Source organism: Zonotrichia leucophrys, chromosome 4 (genome assembly GCF_028769735.1).
Source record: "Zonotrichia leucophrys gambelii isolate GWCS_2022_RI chromosome 4, RI_Zleu_2.0, whole genome shotgun sequence".
Lineage (NCBI taxonomy): Eukaryota > Metazoa > Chordata > Aves > Passeriformes > Passerellidae > Zonotrichia > Zonotrichia leucophrys.
The window spans coordinates 19,836,553-19,858,945 of record NC_088173.1 but is presented as its reverse complement, the minus strand read 5'-3'; the positions used below and the strand labels follow the sequence as shown (position 1 = coordinate 19,858,945).

Genomic DNA, 22,393 nt, shown 5'->3' with positions numbered 1-22,393 from the left:
TATTTTAAACAAAGTGGACACACACTATTCCATGCAGGAGAAGTCTGAAATTATAGGAGAAACAGGCATCTGGAGCAAAAGTGAGTCACTTCTAGAGCCTAACAACAGCTTACACAGCTGCATCTCCATTTCTCCAGTCCTTCAAACACAGCAACAGGCTCCTCATCACTCCCACATCACATATGGACAATACCTGGCAAGACTCCTATAAGACTCCTTTCCAGTCTTTTCCTTCCTTCCTTCCCTCCAGAGGAAGGAAGCTCAGGAGTGTGGGTGTGCTCTGGCTAAGCCCAGGCTAGCTGACAAGGGAACCAGGGATTGTGGGCACACAGGTCAGACCATTCTCATCCCAAACACATTCTCTGTCATTCTACCTTAGATGCTACTAATCACTACATTAGACTACTATAAACTATGATGGAGAAGTCTCTTTTTAGAAAGTCTTAGCATGGAGTTTGATTAATGAAAAGAAGATACTGATGACAATTTTACTTGGCTCAGTGTCACTTCAGAAAAAGAAGATATTCAGTTAAAAAATTTTAAAGAATTATGCAAAACATGTATCTTAGGATTGTAGAAACATCCGATAAAATTAACTCCACTGAGTTTCTGTTATTACACAAACAAAGTAATGAATCCTAAATAAATGCCTTTTAGAAATACAGTAACACAGTATTTTTGGGCTAGCAAATTCCCTTTTCATCATATATATGGAAATAATTCACAAATACAAATGAATTGTTGCAAAGATTATTATTCTGCTATCTCAGAAATAACCCATCATTTATAAAATATCTAGTAAATCTCTGAAATCTGGTAAAACAACAGTACTTCTTATTAAAGATCAAGTAAAAAATGGTTATCACTCACCTTATATACCACAGAGAAAAAAAGGACATTCTTAATGAATTAGGCTGACCAAATATCAAAGCATAAAAATCCACAAAGCATCAATGTTCACTTTATCTTCAAATAACTTCAAATTATACATAAGGTATACTTATAGCTCACCATTACTGTAAATGTATGTAACAAAGTAAAAAAGGTGAAAAACAGTAGCTTGAATGGTTGGATAAATACAGTTTTAAGACGAATAGCATTAAGTTTGAAAAGTAAAAAGTATGTATTCCGGTAAAAAAGGCAACAAAGGAAAAATGAACATTTACTTTTAAGTCAGTACCCTCTGAAGAATGTATATACAATAATACATTTTAGTTTCATAGCACTTTTAAAATCAAAAGCTTTCAGAAACAATAACAAAAGAGTGTTCAGAAACATCAGTAGAGTACGAAGGTTTACCTATGGATAATGTATTTTCCTCTAACAAGGGAACTAAGTCACAATGTTATAGCCAATTTACATTTAAATCAATAGCAAGATTCAGGCTGATGCCAGCAGTAAAAGCAAGAGCAGAAGTACAGTCCAGATTCAGTTTTGTTGTGAGCCCACAACGACAACAACCTCAAGCAGTGTATATCAGTACAGATAAAACAAATTCCAGGATTTGAGTGCTTCCACTGATACCACTCATGGCATTTCAGGCTCTGTCTAAAGACTATATTGAAAAAAATCAGCAAAGTTTATGAAAATTAATGAAATTAATGAAAATTAAGCAACTAAAATAGCATAGAGAATTTATTTTATTGTTGAATTTTATAGAACTGCAGTAGGAATTACATAAAAAAAACTTACTGAATATAAATATATGGCTAAGAAGAACAGTAAACTAGAAAGCTGACAATTACCCAGTGCAAATTTGACTCACATATAATAACTGTTGCTACCACCTATGCTCCCAGACTACCAAGACCACCTCCTTCCATTTATTGTGCATATTCCTCTGAGAATGTTAACAGAGAGAAGCTTGCCTGTGATGATAACTTTATTTTCTGTAACAAGTATGACAGTGTGAAATTAAATGTTACAATTAGACCTTTTAAAAAAAAATTTAAAACATACTACTGCATTTGTAAATAAAGGTCAAACAGCAATATAACATAACAGGTCACTGATAATATCAGGCCTAATACATGTTCGTTTGAAAATGGATTTTTATTCTATTGATGTCCTGTAGTTAGCTTTTCAAAAGAGAAATAGGGGATTACAAAACAGCAGTATCCATTATTGAAAGGCAGAAATACAAAGAAGAGATTAAGGAGTTAACACAAATGATAATTTTTGCCCTCAATCTCTTTATTTGTGAAGTTTGGAAACCAGTCAGTGTTCTCTCTGAATGTAAACAAAAGATCTTTTTTGGCATCTATACCTGTACTATATGAAGAGTAGTAGAGGTCATGTATTGAAAAGATGATGCTATGCAAATTAAATCAGAGGATTTGGGAGAGTGCTGCTTGGTTGTTTGTCCCTCTATTTGTTTTTCAAGCACTGATGCACACAGAACAAACCAGTATCCACAGTGTCTTTAATCCTACTGTTATTTATCCCCATCTCTACAAAGCAATTAACAATTTGGCAGTATTCAGTATAAAACAGGATGCAGCTGAGAGGGCAGTCATATTCTGAGATTAAAGTCTTTCTGACTGAAAATACTTTGAGCATGCAATGTTGCCTTTCCACCTCCTGGCAAAAGCTTACAGTCAAGGAGTATGACATTTGTAAGAGCTTCCTTGTTACCTACACAGTGCTCCTCAGATGCTGAAAGAAAGAGAAGCTCTTTTTTTCCTTCCATGAATATAAGCCTAAATCTCTTATTTTAGTGAAAATATCAAGTGAGCTCTTAGCACCGGATTTATTAGAGATTAACAAAAAATTACTGAGACTGAATTCTTCTATTTCAATAGCTACTAAAAATGCATATTCAGTATTCTACCAACAATGATACAGCTTTTTGCCATTTAAACTGCAGGGCCTTCAATTGGCCCTGAGCTTTTGGTGTGACTGCATTTCCCAGCTGAATCTTGAGTCTATGTCAAGGCAGAAGCACAGCCTTATTTCTATGATGAAGGCATCCAAAGACATAATTGAGAAGGATGCTGTACAACATCAGGCAAATCTTTGAAATAGATTGTTTGGAAGACCAGGATCCTGGGCATGTCACAGCACACTTTTGTCAGAATGCCAGTGCAGCTTGACAGGGAAAAAAAGCACTCTGTCAAAATTTTTAATTTTAAGAATAATTTAACTTTCCCAAGGTATGCACTCTGGAGTAGAGCAAACTTGAGATAACTGACAATGGATGCTCTCTTACATACCTTTGAAGGTATCCATAGCTAACCATAGCTAACAGCTCTCAGCCATACACTCATCTGCTGACAAAACTTCTGCAGAAATGCCTGTGGTCTTCATTGACCACAGCTTGCACCACGTGCATTTTTTTTTACCCATCACACTGAAGAGCAGGACAAGCAAGGGACAGGACTCACTACATCTCAGAGCAAAAGGAACAGGATCCTATTTGAAAGAAAAAGTTGGGTCCAGACACTGCCAAGGGGACAAAAGACTCTTCAGTTTTGTAAAAATGTGCACTGCACAGAATCTTTCTGAGCTTCTAGTTCATCATAACCACTGAAAAAAGCCTCAGAAATGCTTAGGAAAATCAAGATCTGCAGATTCTCATTCAGTGAAATCCTTTCATTCAAAGCTGTGCAACTCAGTATGACCTGGGCACCCCAAATCCTGGCACATGCTTGAAAAGGAGATTGGGGCAAGAGCAGGACATGAGGCAATGGCTAGGCTTGGAAAACAAGATGCTTCCTCACATGTCTCTTTAACACCTCTGTCACAAGTGCTACTGCTTCCCATGCATTCTGCTTCAACTTCTCTTCTCATTGTGCATCTACACAACTTCCAAAGCCCTCCCTCTCTCTTCTGTACTCCCCACACTCCCTTACTTCTAATTTGTGTTCCTCTAATATTGCCTCTAATGCTCTGCAGATGTCCCTCTCTCATTTGTAACCCTAAGTTTGTGTTTTCTGTCTCTTTTAAAAAATTACTGGAGTACCTATTTTAGTTTATAGTTTATATGATACCCATTGCTTTATGTAAATTATCAAAGACGGTAAAGATTTTTATTTTACTGTGGGGTGTTTTTGGTTCATTTTTTGTGGGGTTTGTTTTTTTTTTTGCTTATAACTTTTGTTTCTAACAACTTACACTCTTACACTCTAGATCCAAATCAAGTTCTCAGCCCTTTCATTTATGGATTTGACCTAAGAGACCCTGAGCATGAACTGGGTTCAATGTTTCTAAAGGTATCAATAAAATGAGACAGCCTTCACAAAAGGCTGGATCCCCTCACCTGCCTCATGCATTCATCAGAGATAAGGATCAGATTAGTTCACTTCCAACTAAAAGGACCCTGTGATTTCATTACTAAGTTCATATACATTCTAAGAAGAAAATCTGTTTTTCTGAATAGTGGTTTAATTATGTTTCCCAAAGGAGTATAGAGATACACACCCAGACTATTTTGGGAAAGTTCATAAACATAGTATGCTCCCCAGATACACCAAAAAATCAGCAATTTCAATCTGAAAAGAAGAAAAATTGTCCCAAACAGCCTAGGTAGGGAATGTATTTTAGGAAACCCTTACTTATGTTATCCCTGAAAAAGGAACAGTAACCTTACCTTGCCTGTTTGGCTCCATCAAATTTGTAAGCACCTGACATGGGTGTACACAGCGTAGAATCACAGAACCATAGCAACATTTAGTTTGCAAAATATCTCCAAGGTCATCAAGTCCAACCACAAGAACACTTTACAGAGCTCCATTTAAAGAAAAAAATTGTATTCTTGTAACTGTTCTTAGAAGAATTTCTGCTGTAAGAAATTTTGTATTCTGTCACAAGAAAAGCTGAAATTTCACTAATGATGCTCAGCTCAACTTCATGTTTCTCAGTTTTTCTGGCTTTTGGCCTTGCAAAGAAAATATATTAACAAATTTCATAGAATTTGGAAAAGCCCTGTGTTTTGCTTGCTCTGACAATCTATCAGGACAGGATTAGAGTTAATTCCTATACCCATGAGACCTTTTTTCCTTTTCTTTTACATAACTAGGCACAAGTAATCTTGACTCCCTGGTAACTTAAATCATCAAGAAGATTGTTTTTAAAAAACTCATTTTTGAAGCAAAAAAAAAAGTCTCTAGTTTTTTTTCAGTGTTTTAGCACAGGAACATGAAAAATTAAATATGCTTGAAAGAATACACACAAAAGATAATGGCATCAGGTGAAACAGCTTGCAGCAGAAAGAATGCTGATTTTATTTTGGTAAAATCTAAGGGCAATGATAATAAATTGAAAGACTAACACTGCAGAATGATTGGCTACTACTCACAGAGATGCTTTTCGCCTCATTATCTTAATTTCACTTCATGCCCACTATTAAGCAAATATTCCCACATCCATCCTGGAGATACAGAAATTATTGCTAGAGGATGCTGCAGCCACATTAAGGTTACATTCACTGTACATCTTATCAAAGGGGCCACAGTAGCCACACAATGCCAGGTCTTCCAGTACTTTTCATTTTGTTTAACAATGCAAGAAGACTACATACTTATCTATTTATTTTCAAGATACTACATAAAATAGTAAATTGGTGCTTTAAAAAAGTCAAGACTATCATTTTGCAGAGGGGTTCCAGCACAAGGAGTATTTAATTACATATATTCAATTAATATTTAATTACACAATCAATTATATTGTCAAAGACTAAAAAAGGGACCTAAAGAAGTGTTTCAGAGCACTTTTTAATTTACTTGTATGCCTGCACACAGTGTAATCTTTACAGTGGTCATCTTAATTCATTGTTAAAAGAACATTAATTTGTTTTTTAAACTAGAAAAAAAAAAGTTTTGGCAGTAGCTACAGCTTATAAAGAAAAGTGAGACTATCCTGCACAATAAATATGGAATAGTGCTTCAAACTATAATGAAATACCAGATTAGTGCAGGAATGCAATATTTTTTTCTTTTATTGCTATAAGGTTACTACAGGAAAAAACCCATCATCCTTCAAAACAGATTTTTCTGTTTTTTCAATGTATTTTACTCATCAAAAGTGTTCCTATATAGACAGAACAAAAAGATGCATCTAACAGAGATCAGTTTAAAGAAATTTTTAAAATGCAGACCTCCAATCATACTTTCCTTGACAGATTCAGGTCCATGGTAGCCTAAAACCTCATGACCACTCTCTATTCAGAAACACCAAAGACGGTATCATGTGTTGTTTAATTCCAGCTCCTGTAATCATCTTGGAGCCACTGAAACACAAATATGCTCAGCCAACATTTTTCCTCTCCGGTTTGTTCCAGTTGCAACTAAAATGCCTAAGAGGCACTGCAAAGCAACTTCATTTTCCAGCAGCATAATCTCATTTGTGGTCCAAAAGCAAAGCTGATTTACTCCTATCAAGCACTTTTCAAATGAACTTGCTTATATAATCCAGCCATTACTGACAGTTCTACAGCTCAACTGCTTGCTCCTAGGACCAGCACCAAGGACTTCTAAGTTTCCTTCCTTTCCACCACACTCTTGTTTTCTTGAATATTCAACTGAAAACACTGAGGAGCAAGGAAATAATTTCTTGACTTAAAAGCATCTGAAGGAGTATTAAATAGAAAATGAAAAAAATAAAAAAAGAACAGCAGTAACTCACATTACAATAGCTCATTTGAAAAATACCATGGTATTTTACTACAGGTACAATTTCAAAACCTTTGGCAAAGAAACAACCTTGAAGAAAATACATCTGGTTTTACTCAAGAATAATGAGTGTTTCTGATAACTGTAATATTCCATGCACAAAATCTTCCTTCCTTCTGGAAATAAGTATTAAAAATAGTACACAAATTACCATCACTCACCTCTCCTGTCATTTCTGCCTGCATTTGTGGATTTGTCAGAAGGGCAAGGGCAACGTCCTTCACATTTCACTGAAATTTGTTTTCCTGAGACACAGGCTTGATAGTCTAATTTGCACTGTAGGGAGACAGAATGACTATCATTAAAATAAACATATCTTATTAAAGTATAAACTTCTAAGAAATTTGAAGCAATCTCTCACTAAATGCTTAAACCTTTGCATACAGGTGCGAAGAAAAGTCTTCTGCAGTATATACTACTTTTGTAACAAAAATTAGATTCAAGACAGGTACAAAGTTTTTGGTTCCTAGACTGGCTACAGTCACAGACTCAATTCAAGCATGAAGGCACTTGTGGTGTGAGACTGCTTTGAATATCCATGCTAAATGGAAGCAGACTGCATTGGTTTTATCTGTATTCAATGAGCAAATAAACACAGCAACAATATTCATGATTGATAGGAAGCAATAAACAGTCAATTTTCCTAGAATTTATCACTGAATTTCTATCTTTAGGAAGACAGTGTTGTGGTAAAAAAGCATTAATGAATAAAACAAAAAGCTGTGCCTAATGTAATTCTGCATAGTGACTATCTTTTCTGATACAGAAACAGATTCATTTGTGAGGTTTTGATCTGTGCACTTACAGCTCCAATCCAGAAACCACATAAAAGTTAACTATATCTGAGAAACAAAATTGCTGTCTCAAGCATATAGAAATAATGTAGTTAAAAAACATAAAGAATAGCATCATTGTAAACTCTCATACTTCTTCTTCCAATAAAACAGTTTTTTGCATAGAGATCTTTCTCTGGGATGCTGTCAATGTATTATCAGGAAAAACACAACCAAGAAACAAAGAGGAGGGAAGCATCTACAAAGAGCTTTTTTCCAAAGCAAAAGAAGAAAGATTGTTATGGAGAACACTTCATCCTTGAACAAAAAATGCCAGATGTCTCATTAAATAGGTAAAGGACACAGAAGCACATGAGTCAGAAAAGCAGTTCAAGTAACACATAAAAATATGAAGTGTTTTCTGTGCATCACAACACTTCAGAACAATCTCACCAGAATTTGTCTCTTATTTCCTGACTCATATTTTGTTGGGGTACATAACTTCACTGTAATGTAGTTCCATTATTTGATTCTCAGGATTTCCAGAGAATGCTAAAGTCAAAGTTTCTCTCTCGCCTAAAAATACGTAAGGGGTGGGAGCACTGAAAGAATGGTGGGAGCTATGAAACAATCACGGAGCCTCCTGAAAGCCTGCTAGTTTCCACTAGTATATAGATGTAAGCACTGTGAATTTACAGAACTCTGTCAACTTTTTAAGCAGTCACACTTCTGGTCTTGTCACACTCTCATGCAGTTCTATATCTTGCATAACCTGAAGTGCATCACTGTAACAAAATAATACATTTTTGCACCATTACCAGTAATAAAAAGACAGAAATAGTTACCTCAAATTTTCTGTACTTCAACAAAGTCATTATTGTACTTCAGTTCTGAATGTGTCACTTTTTGCCAAAAATGCATGGTTACAAGAAAACGACACTAACAGATCCTTTTAAATCCCTCCCAAAAATCCCAACATAACTGTTCCAATTGAAAGCTATATAGCATTATATAGCTTATAGTCCTTTCTCAAAAAGGACTCAAAAATGGAAGCAAAGCAAACACCTTCCCATGCTGATTTTGAAACAACAGAATACTTTTTCTATCTCAATTATCCTGGCTGTACAGGAGAGTGCTTGCATTACTGTGATTCCTACCAGTCCTCTCTCCAGGAAGTACATGACCCAATTCATATTTTAATGCTCCAACCAGTATTTGGAGTTTGTGGAATGGATTACTACTCAAATTTAATACTCATGCCTGTTAAAAAGAGAAGTCTTTCTAGTTTTAGGATCTGAGAGTTTTTATTATTCAAACCTAGAGACAGCTGTGCTTTAGGCTTTTGATTACTCCCCTTGGTGAAACTGCCACTTAATATTTGACATATAAACCCATTCCAGGTCTAATTTACTGAGAAACAGAGTATGATGAGGAAAGAAAAAAAAAAAGTAATACTTTCATTTAATTTTTGACGATTTCTTTAATCCTTTCTTGAGAGATTATTTATTATATTATTTATTATAATCTAGAGAAATTATTTTTTTACAGACTCCAATGCTCCTAACTTTGATTCACTTGAATGTTGCTAAAGAGACTAGTAATACTTCATAGGTGTTTCAGCCGGCACCATGAGTTGCAACTTTAGTATTTTTTATTTATTTTTCTTTGAAGTTGTCTACTCAGTCCTATTTGCAAATAATACTATCCTCTTAAACACTAAAAATTTACTGCTCAACAGCTGGCACAGGCAGAGATACATGAGATACTGAGTGCAAGGTCAGCACACAACACTTCCAAATCAGTACTCCCATTCACAGGTATGATAAAATTTTACCCTCATTGAACTCCTTTTAAGGACAAGCAGGCAGCAGAGATATATTCATTGTTTTCAGAAACAAAGTAACATCATGGTGCTTGCATATGCTGAAAATGAATCAAGGCAGTTCTGACAATTTCCTATTAACTTCTAACAACACCAGGAACAGAACTCTGGTTCAAACCTCTTGACATCATTCCCCAAATTAACAGTGCACTAGGATACTGTAAAGATAGCTCAGTTAAATTAAGGTGGGTCAAACTTCCCTCAATGTTACTCTTAAACTGGTAGAAGAACAAGCAACATACTGAGAAACTCCACAGAAAAAAAATCACTGACATGCATGCTATGAGGACACAATGAGAAATAGTGGTCAAAAAGGAGAGGTGGTGTGAGGGTATTCATGCCAGGGCAGCACTCAACTTGATTTCCTAATCACATGACTTTTCAATGGTCTTGGGAATCTGGAGAATCAACAGGACGCTGGCAAATACTGACCCAGTTGCACTTCCATGCCCGGTAAAATTATGGAGAAGATTATTCTGGGAGTTACAGGAAGATATATGAAGGACATATGCAACCACTGGTCACAGCCAGGACAGCTTAATGAGGATGAGTCCAACTTGATAATTTCCTTTTATAACAAAGTTATCCCCCTAGCTGACCAAGAGGGGCCCAGTTGATAAAATCTTTCTGCATTTCAGTAAGGCTTTCAATGCTGCCTCTCACAGTGCCCCTGTGGAGAAAATGTCCAGCAGACAGCAGGATAAACCCATCAGGCAATGTGTGGGCTCATGGGTTGGGTACAAAGCTCTGTGGGGTAAATGGGAACATCAGGGGGTTTTCTTAGGGGAACATCAGGCTGGTAACCAGTCACTACTGGGGTTCTACACAGCTCCACTGCACAGCCAGGGATCTTCAAAGTCCTCATAAACAACTTGGATGTAGGACTCAAAAGTATACGAAGCAAGTTTGCCAACGATATTCAGCTGTGAGGAGGTGTTGACTCCCTCCAAGGCAGAGAGGTCCTGTAGTGAGACCTGGACAAATAGGGGTGGGCAATCACCAACTACATGAAGGTCAACAAAGAGAAGTACCAGATCCTGCACCTAGAATGGGCAACCCTGGATGAATACAGCTGAACTGGGGAATGAGATGCTGGAAAACAATGCCATGGAAAGGAAACTGGGGTCGTGACTGGTGGCAAGTTGAATTTGAGTCATTGTGCCCTGGCAGCCACACAGGCAAGCATGCCCTGGGGTGCATCAGGCACAGCATCACCAGCCAGGCAAGGAGGAGGGGATTGTCCTGCTCTGCTCTGGGACAGCCTCACCTCGAGTGCTGGGGGCAGTTTTGGGTGCCACAACATAAAAAAGATCTAAAGCCATTAGAGATCCTCCAAAGAAGAGCCATAAAGATGGTGAAGGCCTTGAGGGGAAGCCATGTGAGGAGTGGCTGAGGTCACTTGGTCCATTCAGCCTGGAGAAGAGGAGACTGAGGGAAGACCTCACTGCAGTCTGCAGCTTCCTCATGAGGGAAAGAGGATGTGCAGGCACTGATCTCTGCTCTGTGGTGATCAGCGACAGGACTCAAGGGAATGGTCTGATGCTGTGTTAGGGGAGGTTTAGGTTGGATATTAGGACAAGGTTCTTCACCCAAAGGGTGGCTGGGCACTGGAACAGCTCCCCAGAGATGTGGTCACAGCACCAAGCTTGGCAGAGTTCAAGGCTCTCAGGCACATGTGACTCTTGGGGCTGTCATCTGTAGGCCAGGAGCTGGACACGAAGATTCCTGTGGGTCCCTTCCAACTCAGGTTATTCTCTGATTCTAGAGGGTTGGAAGGTGAGCTAAAGGATATCCTATTAAACACGGAATAGTTTTAGAAGATAGAAATATATTAAAAAAATAGTCAAAATATTAAAATAGGCTGAAATATAATGAAATTCAATACAGAAAACTCCTATGTTCTACTGTTACAGAGACAAAATAATCAAGATATTAACAAGCTGGAGCAACTGGCTAGACATCCATTCTAAAGGAAAAATGGAATGGATGATCTAGTGATCATTAAGAACAATTGAACGGTTTTTAAAAACATCATACCAGGATATATCAATGTTAGTGCAACCTACAAAACATGTAAGATAATTTCACATAGCTCTGGCAGCACTGTACAGCTTGCAACAAAGTTTCAAACAAGACAGGAGTTAAATGAAAAAGGAGTAACAGGAATAATGAGAAATCTAGAAAATAGTCACCAAAAAGAGACTGAAGGACTGGGTCTTAAGAAAAGACTATTCACAAAACAGCTGTCAAATAGGCAAAAGACATCTGAAAGGTACCTGAAAAGAATACCACAATGAATGTTACAAGAAATAATTGTCTTAAACTCCTGCAGAGAAGTAATAAATTAGATACTAGGCAGACTTTAAGAAGGGTAGTGACATCTTAAATCATTGGAGAAGCTTTTTGAATCTTAATAATTGTCTTTACAACCAGGCTTAGATAAATCCATCAAGAATTGCACCTGTGTAGCTTATCTTGCTTTGAGAACACGGGGGGATCAGTTGGCATCAAGCTTATTCAGTTGGGAAGCACAGTACAGACCTGCTCCAGGAATGAACCAGTGTCAAAAGATTATTGCCTGCATTAATCTTGCTCATTTGGAGAAGTGTTTGAAAGATGGGTAATGAATGAACTAGGGAGATAGTAATAAAGGAAAGAAAAGTAAGGCTTATACTGGTCTATTGATCCTAGATAATTTCAGCAAAATTCAGTTTGGTACTGAATGCTTTTGTACTCTCTTGAAAACCTGATTTATGATTTGGGAACATGGTAAGTATTTTCAGATAAACTAAAACAAAAATTAGTTGAATATATAAATGCTTTGAAATGTGAAACATGAACCAAAAACTCCTTAAATTGGATATCCACATCTCACATATAATTTGCTTGCTTTCATCTGCAGAACCGTCATCTATCTGTAACAAGACATATCACACAGAGGGACAGTGTGTGAGACAGCTGTAAATTAGTTGCTATTTGTAGATGTCTCAAAATGTACAGGGAATAAAGACATATTCAAGTAGATGAAAAATTAAGTTTAACTGTTTGGCTGCCATATAATAAAAGAAAAAAGTGTGTACTGACAACAATTTCCTGATTAGATAAAAGGGAGGCACATGTCCATTCTGTGTGTTAAGTGAGTGAAGAGCCCTCTGGAAGAAAACTACAGCATTCGAACTGCATTATAAGTCTATCCAAAAAGAAAGATAAAGTCCTTGTGCAGCATTCACTCTGGCATTTCCAATAATTTTATCAATCTGCTTTTTCTCACAGACTTAATTCTGTTCCTTTTTGAAAATGCTTCAGCCTCAGTGCAAGACAACATTTTTCCACAACAGTACAGTCTTGCCAGGAATTTCTAGTGGCTTTTAAACAAAAATAAATCCCACTAAGTAATGAGGACACCCGTGAGTTCTCTGGCAAGTAAAGCACAGAAGCTCATGAACAGAAGTCCTGAGGTACAATCTGCAGACACTTCCCTCCAATCCCTCTTTTCCATCTGTATACCTCCTGGGCAGCTGGAAGCAGATCTGATAGACCCCTACAGCACACAAGTCAGCAGAAATTAGCTGCCAGGATATTCATCTAGATGTCCAGTGAATACTGTGTCCATTTTGTGCCTCAAGCCCTTCACACTGAAAGACTGAAGTCTGGCCTGATGCATTAACACACCCTTCTCTAAACAGGACCATTGGACAAAGTGTGAATTCAGTGTCAAGAGTCTTTCAGGTACTTTCATCTGCTGACGTGCTGATACTTAGAGAAATACTTTCTAGAACACCATCATATTTAATACTGAGCATTTAGTAAATTACTTTTTAGAGAGCAAATAATTAATATCTATGCAACTGTAGAGTGTCTCATTTTGGAAGGTAACCATCCCCTTTAGGTGTACTTCATCTCAACAACAGCTCTGTAGAAGTCCCTGATGCTCTTGTACATTTAAAAATCAAACTGGGCATGCTATCCAAGTCCAAGGAAAAATACAAAAATAATTAAATGTAGATTCCCCCTGATAATTATCAGTTCATATGGTACAAATAGAATTGCTGGATTTATTTGGAATATCCTTTCAAGTCTATATGCTCCCCCCAAAACATGCTCACAGCTCTTTCTTTTCGGTATATTTTCTGGATGATCAACAACTCACGATCAGATGAATGATGCATCCTGTATGAGGCAATCAAGGGGATCTCTGAGAAAAGAGCTCATTGCTAGAGTACCACACAGATATATTTTTCCTAATATCATTGTATGTTTCACAGGTAGAAATCTTTCCCACCGAGCTCTACATTCATGCATCAATACAGATGTCTTCTCTCTCTTTTTAGGAAGCTGGTATCTCTGACAGTTGAACTTTCAACTTCATGCTGTTTTCTTAACCACCTTCCCCATTTTCAAACTTTATTCCTATTTCACAAAGCTTACATGCATTCCCCAGCACAAAATTGGCCTCTACTATATTTGGTGCAAAATGCGATGTGAAATTATGCCCTCAGATTTGAATCTAAGTCAAATATGTAAAGAAAGTATCTTTTTTAACTCACTTGGTGGCTCCTGTCACCAAGCACAGGGGCAGGGTGGGTAGGGTGAGAGCTGAACAGGTGTGTTCCAGGTCCAGTTCAACACAGACCATTTGCTGATACAGAACATGGCAGAGAAGTAAAGGACTGCTTCATGCAATCACTTTAGGCTGGTGTCATGGTTTGAGCCTGGCACAGAGCCAGTGCCCCCATGAAATTGCCCTCACCCTGGTGTCTGCTGTGAGATGTGACCAGGAATAAGCAAAACAGGCTCCAGCTTAAACATAAAGAACACTTTATTACCTAAACTACAGGAAAATAGGGAAAAACTATAAGGAAAAGAAAAAAAAAATTGAAAACCTTACAAAAAAACACTTTCCTCCTCCCCACTACCTGACTTTCCCAATCCGATACGTTCTCCCAATCACCAACTGCCCAGCCTGGCACCACACTTTAGTATACTCAAACTTCAGTTCATGAAGAGGAAAGGAGTCCTTCTTGTTCCATAGGCTTCCCCTGGAAACACACTGAAACCTCGTGTGCTTCCATGTCACTCGGCACCGCCCGGAAAAAAAGTCCTTTTGCCGCTTGTGACATCTTCCTTCCATGCCAAGTGCTCTCACCACCGTGCATGGATCAGAGCTGCTTTTAGGGTTGTCTTTTAAGGATACCTTGTCTCACTCCAAAAAGGCACAGTCTCTGCTTTGGGACATCTGTCCCCCCCATATTTTTCCAAGCCCCTGGGGCCGGGGGGTCCTCACGATGAACCCTCCTGGTTCTGAGCCACTGCTTCCCCCTAAGTGCAGTCTCTGTGTCACAGGAACAAACTGAGTCCATGGCCACAAGAAAAGTCCAGCCAAAAGGCCACTCCAAATCATCTCTCCCCATTCAATCATCTCCATGTTCTTCGGGCCAGGTCCTTGTCTCAACTCATCTCCTATCTCCCTTCTTATTCAGCTTCGAGGAGGATTAGCATTTTTGCAAGGCCCCAATCATGAAAGAAAGGGGTTAAAACTTTCAGTCTCTGTCTGTCCCGGAGCTGCGGCACTCCCACACACGCTGCCGCTCCGGCCGGGCACTCTTCCCCCCCCTTCTCCTCCTGGGCCGGCTGCTATCACAGTCGGTGTCGCCGGCTCTCTCTCTCCCTCCTGGGGGGTGATGGCTGCCCGAGGGCTGACTCCCTGAGATCTTCCACCCTTCCATCCTCGAGGGCCTCCTCACCTCCCATCTCTGTCCAGGCCCAGGGCCTACCACGTGGCTGCCCCTCCCCTGCCCAGCAGCAGTGGCTGGACAGGGGAGGGTGATCTGACCTCTTCGCCTCGACGTCCCAAGAGGACCTCCCAGGGCCAGAGCCCTGCTGTTTAACCCCTGTGTATTCTCAGAGGTGTGTCCAAACCCCACTGGCTACACCAGGTGCCAGTCTCAAACTCAGAACATTCATTGGTTTGACCACAGCTTCCCAGAATTCCCACTTCTTCCTGGTCAAACCACCACAGCTGGCTTAAAACGAAGGTGAAAATATGGCCAAGTTAATGATGTGGTAAACCTAATTTAGAAAATTTTATGTAATTTGGATTTTCTTTACAAAAAGCAGCCAAGAAGGTATAGAATTTCAAGCCAAATGCAGCTAGGCATAATGCCAAGAGACCACATTTTCAACAAATTCAAGTTTAAGAATGGAAAAATTAATGTGCAAATCTATCCATGAAGCATCACCCAGATCTACAAATGCTTTTTTGTCTCATCAGTTATCTGCATGTGTATTACTCACCTAAAAAATAGGAGTTTGGATAAAAAGCTTTTCAGTAAACAAGTACTGCTATTTTAAATGAAAACAACTGTTGAATATATCAACCATAAAGACATGCAACTAGCATTTTGATAAGAAAAAAACAGGAAATGTGTCTATTGAACCAAGATCCTGAGAAAAGAAAATATTTTGTCGTTGAAAGAACACTGATGATACATTTTTTATGAAACTATGAACTAGAGAATGCTATTTTCATGACAAAATGAAAACCTGTATGCACAGTTTTCTTCCCATCCACCTTAACTCTTGTCTGTTTCCTTTAATGCACTGCAGTGCAATAGTATAAAATTTAAAGCTTGAGATCATTGAAATCAGGTCAACTAGTTAGTCTATCTTTTTTGGGCACCCTGGAACACACATTAAATCACAGAAATATGCCAATAGATGCCTACTGGGATTATTTAAATTAGGCACCTACTTATCTCTGCTTTCCTACTTAGAGGCTATTAGAGACATATGATGCTTAGGAGCTTCTGCAAATCCATCGAAGAACTTATCTGTTTTTAAAATCTGCTGTCTGAATTTTTAGACACCTACTCAGTTCAGAAAATATACAGTCCACTATCTTATGCTGTAAATATGGCAAACAGGCTAACTACTATTTTATACTCTCAAGTAAGAACAAAAACTTAACCAATGGTAAGTCCCTACTTGAAATACACTATTTCTAGTAAATTGAGAATAATTAATAATAATGCTTTTAGTACTTGTGTAACAAACGTAATATATTTCCTCAAGTTCAAATCAGTATTTCAATATTCCTTGAATACAACAAATTGTGTAAAAAGACATTTAAAATTTTAAAAATATTGCTTTTTAAAAACTTATTCACACAGGATGTAAAAACATATAACTATATTATATATTATATCATGCCTTGGCTTATTCCAAAAATATTAACATTGATGCAGTCCAGACTTTTACTAAAAGCTTCTGGTAAGCATTCTTAACACAAAAACCATAAATCTCTTTCTGATATATTCAAGCATATACTCAAATTCTGGCTGTTATTCAGAGCTCTTGCCTGTATAGTCCAAACCTCAGCACTTCATCAGGCTCCTTGTTTCAAACTTCTCCATCACATTTATCCCACCCAGCTAGAGATGCACAGAATGTGACTCAACACTGCGTGTATGCAAAATCCTTGGTGCACCCCATTGCTGGCATTCAGTATTTTGCAATTTGGAGAAATGTTCTTGAGAGACAGAAAAAATAAATATTTCTCAGATAAAACAAAATACATTCTCAAGTTCCTACTACAAACTTGAAAATTAACATTCAAACAAGACATTCACCCATTTTTAAAGGTGAACGAAATAATTTCATTCTCCTACACAACCATGGTAAAAATAGCTGACTACTTTGGTTCAAAAGTCAGCTAGTAAAGCTCTTCATTGATTTTCATCTAGCATGCAAATTCACAAATAATGGCAATAGTAAAATAGAAGTAATGGCAAAGCTGTAAAACCTTATAACAAGACACAAATGGGTTCTAAAAGTGTGGAATTTTTTGTTAAAACAATTCGCTTATTCCTTATTAGTATGCATTATCACTGTATTTTTAATGTAATATGACTTCCTAAGCCATGCTGGTTGATTGCATTGCTAATTAAACAAGTTCAATTCATCCAATTATGTCTAAGTTGAAATATTTATAAAGTTGTATGTGAGCTAAAATAGCATCTAAAGGGCATGTTCATTAGTTTCAATTACATGAAAAATTATAAAAGTACTAAAAGCAACATGCACAGACCTAGACAGTCCATACTGGATTATCCCATCAAAGTTTCAAACACATTTAAACAAATCTTTGTCAACTGTGGTGAAGAAGGAAGAAAAAAAGAAAAAAAAAAAGAGAAAGCAAATAAAAAGGAAAAATAAATTCTATATAGTTGGCTACAAGTAGGTGAAACACCTAGGCACTCTCAGTTTTCTTATCAGCATATGGCCTATTCACCTCTCTGCTTTTTTGCTCACCTAAAAATGTATCCTAATATTCATTTGAACTTCAAGAGCTAGATTTAATTTATTAAGCAGTCCAAAATACAAGGCTCCATGTGCTATCAGTGGCAAAAACATTTTTGAAATTTCACATTCATACTAGTTTTCACACAGGGAAGAAGCACTGTGCTGTACAAGTGGGAATTAATATTCCAAAGCATGACTGTTTTTCACTAGATCACATATCTCTTCTTGAATTTAAAGAGATAGATCTTGTGTAGAGGCACAAAGAATTGAGTCTAAATCTTTCCCCTTTGTGCTGTTAGTACTTGATTTCTCAAACATGCAAAAATTTTCCTTGTTTTGTGACAAACACACACAGATTAAAACTGGGACAACACAAAGCCAAGTTTTCATATGTTATGTTTTGAATGAAGAGAAAGAGTGACAAATTTTGCTGCATCAGTGCTTGTTTTTCTTTTCCAGTAAGCGTATGGTGGCCTAAGATGTTACTGTTTTTATGCTGTTGTTGACACATTACTGTGATGCAGAGGACTTACCTCTGATACTCGGTCATATGTCTGAATTTGTTTCCAATGAAATATCCACATAGCAATTGGCTCACATTTATACTATTTCATTGTCAGCTTGCAGGAATTACAGATTTAAAAAAAAAACCCAAAACATGAGACTTGGAAGAAAATTCTTTAACGTTACAGACATCTTTCCTAATTGAAATCTGACTAAAAAAATAACAGAAGTTTCTCTTTTTCTCCAGTGCTAGTTTATAGCACTATAGCATTGCTGGTCTAAATCTCTGTTATGGCGTCCGAGATCTAAATTTCACAGTATTTCAGCTTCTTTCTAAATGTACAAATGTGACCTCCATGAACACTGTAAGAATATATTCTTAGAAGCTAAACACTTTATTTCCATTTCATTAATAAACTTAATTACATGTTTTAAAAAAATTAAGTTGAATAATTACATTTCTTCTAGCAATTTTCACTTTATTTGCAGCTTTCACTGGGCCAAGATCTGAGCCAGTTCTCATTTGCCATTTGCTTGTTTCCATCTCAACTTCTTTAACCCCATTCTTATCACAGATTGTTACTATAAACTCTCAAAATCTGTTTCTAGGTCGATGTTCTTTCACTTCATGTTGTCTTTAGCCATACCCTCCCCCTATTAAAAGCTTCTTTTCCAATTTTTTTAAGAAATAAATGCCTAAGCAGTAGCCTCTAACGATCATAAAAATACTCTAAACCCACCTATCTCTTGAATTTTTACCATCCTTATCTTCTACTCCACTGAAACCATATGCTTTAATGGATTCCACTTGGTAAATCTGAGGCAATTGTGTCTCTTCATCTCCTACTTGCAACTGACACAGCTCATCTCAAACTTCTACACTATTTTATTAATGTTTCCAGCAACTACAAAGCACATAGGAACATTATTAATTGCCTCAACCCCCCAGACCCTTCTCTCTGTTGGTTTTTTTACAGAATTGCTTTCTGCTCCACAAGGCTAACTAAGGCAGCTCCTGTGTTTGGCTCCTATGCATTTCTGCCCACATATGACGTAGACCCATTTTTCTGGAAAAGAATTGCTGTGCCAAAATGATTCCGTATTATTTTAGTTGTAATTCTAGTTACAATATTTTAAATACTGTTTTCAAAAGATTAACTTCTGATGGTTGAACCTCCCAGAGAAAAGACTGTTCTCCATGTAAGTATGTATGTCTCTAATGAAATCTAAAGTTTAAGAAATCTGAATCTTTAACTATAATCTCCACTTTCAGAAGTGTGACTTCTCCTGTTTTACTGGCCGTCCCATTTGACAGTTAACACACAAATTTACATTTGGAATTTTGTTTCTGTATCCTACTGCTGTGACATGAGAGTTCTTTAATAAAGACTGATACTTTCACTTACCTGCTTGTCCTATTCTTTTATTGATTTTTCCTTCCAGCCTAGATGCTTTTTATTCCAGAAAAAACATTAAACCATTTTTAAAAAAACCCACACACAGAGTCACAGTATGACTCCATATATGAGGGTTGGAAAGGCCCTTGGAGATCATCTAGTTCAGACTCTCCTGCCATGGGCAAATAAATCTACTTTTCCCAAAGCCCCTTCCAAGCTGGCCTTGAAATCTTCCTGGGCTGGGGCATCCACAACGTCTCTGGGGAGGCTGTGCTAGCAACTCATCACCTACATAGTAAAGAATTTCTTCCTGATATGTAACCTAAATCTACTCATGGTCTGTTTAAAACCATTCTCTCCCTTATCCCATCACTACCTGCACTTGCAGAAAGTCTCTCTCCAGCTGTCCTGCAGGTCCCTTGCTTGGCTCCTCTATCACTTGGAGGATGAATTTCTCATGAACACATTCCAGGGATGCCCTGCAATGCTGGTGCCCTGCTGTGCTGTCCCTGCAGCAGGGCAGCTCAAGTCCCTCATGAGGATCAGGGCTTGGGAAAGCGAGGCTGCTCCTGTCTGTCTACTGAAGCCCTCATTCACCTGTTTTTCCTGGTTAGGTGGCCTGTAGCCATCCTCCACTTTAATGTCACCTGTCCCTGTCTCCCATTAATCCTGACCCTTAAGCCCTTGGTCAGCATCTCATTCATTGCAAAGTGGACCTCCATTTAAAGGAATTATACAGATAAAGTCTTTGGAAAATATTTTCCAAGTCTATAAAGTTGCAATTCTTTTTTCTTTTGTTTTTACTGAAGTATTAAATTTTAGGTATCTCTTAATGCAAATTCAATATATTAAACAAACATGATATTCTGGAAATGAAAAAGGGAATCAAATTCAATTCCTCCTCATAAAAATACATCATCCTAGTCTGAGAAATACTGAATTGCTCAGAATTTTGAAATATTAAAGTTTCTGGAAAGCATTTTGTTATCTAAGCTATCGTATTTTTTCTCTACAGTTTTAGCAGCTATTTATTTTCAATGCAGTAGATAAAGAGATCAGTTATCAGTTATTTGATATAACTTGGAATTTTTAGTACATCAGCCTATTTGAAAATCTGGATTTTATAACTTTATAGACTAACTTTCGTCACTCTTATGGATATTTCTCTGCCTTTTTTTTTCTTTTAATATCACATCGTATCAATATAAAGGTTCCAGATAAAATTTCAGGCCTTACTGGCAAAACCCATCCATGTCTGATTTTCCAGCTGCAGCCCATCTCATTTCCTTCTTTTTTTTTATTGTTTGCCTTTTTTAAGCATTTAAACAATAAACAAGCAGTTTCTACTATTTCTGTAAAGACCCAAAGTATAATCCAGGATCAATCAAGGATGACACATTTTATTTTTATCACTGTCTATTCATCAGCATCATTCAACAAAAGTTTGTTGAAAACAAGGTTTGTTGGAAAGTGTTTTCATTGCTTGTGGGGTTTCTTAAGTGGAGAGAATGGGGCAGAAGAAGGGCTGGCCATGGTTTGTTGGCATTTTTTGGGGGATTGGTATTTTTCCCCCCCATTTACCAGCACCATTTATTTTCCAGTGTACCTCAGCCACAAGTTCATTGTAACAGTACAATCCAGATTTGATGTGAAGAAGTTTTTGAATTTTTCCACTTACAAAGGGGTGATTTTGGCTGGCTGTTCCTTGGGCTAGAGACACAAATCTTGATTTTGAGATGTCCCTCTTGAGATAATCTACTGTTATTAGAAAAACAAATCAGTCCTGATAAATCACCTGAAAGAAGATCCTTGCAGCTGCAAAAGTAAAAGAACCTGTACACTGTCAAACAATTTATTTCAGAGAGATTACATTATTTTATTACTAAAGGTGGCAGGCAACGATTTCACCTTAATATTTTTGGCTGCATTTCAACTGACAGTTAAGTCTACAGCAGATTGCTTAGTAACAAGGCAGATAAAAATGGAAAGGCATAGTGAATTAGCCCAATTTAAGAAGTAAGACTGATATACATTGAGTCAGGCTTGTGAAAAACTCTTTTTTTTTACTAATACAAAACATCTATTTTGTAATAGCAATTCTTTTTCTAGCAATCTGCTGAAGCAGGAAAAAAACTGTCAGCAGCTCAGGCATGTGATCTGAAAGTTCACAATACACTAATTTGTACATTTAAATCAATTTAAGTTATAAAAAATCACAATCCTTAAAATAACAGCAAAGATTAAAAATGCCAGTACTTTTTTTTTTTGCTTGTTGCGAACAAGCTGTCTTATACCAAACGCACTGCTAAGAGATACAGATTATTAAGTTAAAATTTCAAAAATATCTGAAAAGAATAAAGATAGCAATGATTTTAAAAAGAAACATATTAAATATGGGATGTTGTCAGAATAAAAATCTATTTCTGATTCATGCAAAATGGCAAACAAAAATTGGATGGAATATTAAACTCACTCCTTCCCACAGTGCAATTTTATCCCCAACTCTTTCAAATCTCCTCATAGAAAAGAAATGTAATCTGAAAGACTGAAGAAAGTATTTGAATATTAAAAAGATCTAAATCCACATACCTGTCTATCTGTGGAGTCTTTCAAGATGTTTATCCTCTTTTCTGACTACTTTTCTGTACAGTTTGCATCTTACTCTTTAGACTCCTTACTTATGAAAAACATTATTATGGCTATTTACACATACAGGGCTGGCATCAATAACATGAAGCTTTCATAGGTAGGAGAAAATGCATTTCATAAAAAATCACTATCAATGTGAAGCCATCTTGAGCAAATTGCTGCTAACATCAGAACTGCCAAAGCAATCCTGGCATAAAACCATGGGCATAATTTAAAGAT

The 22,393-nt window shown here is 37.2% G+C and overlaps 1 protein-coding gene across 1 annotated transcript in view; it reads right to left on the bottom strand.

The window, feature by feature from the left end:
• The window catches only part of SPOCK3 (SPARC (osteonectin), cwcv and kazal like domains proteoglycan 3), a 164,297-nt gene that overhangs the window by 40,872 nt on the left and 101,032 nt on the right, over nt 1–22,393 (bottom strand). The window contains exon 6 of the mRNA XM_064710703.1: nt 6,830–6,944. Coding sequence (XP_064566773.1) covers nt 6,830–6,944 — 115 coding nt within the window. The remainder of the gene's footprint in view (nt 1–6,829; nt 6,945–22,393) is intronic.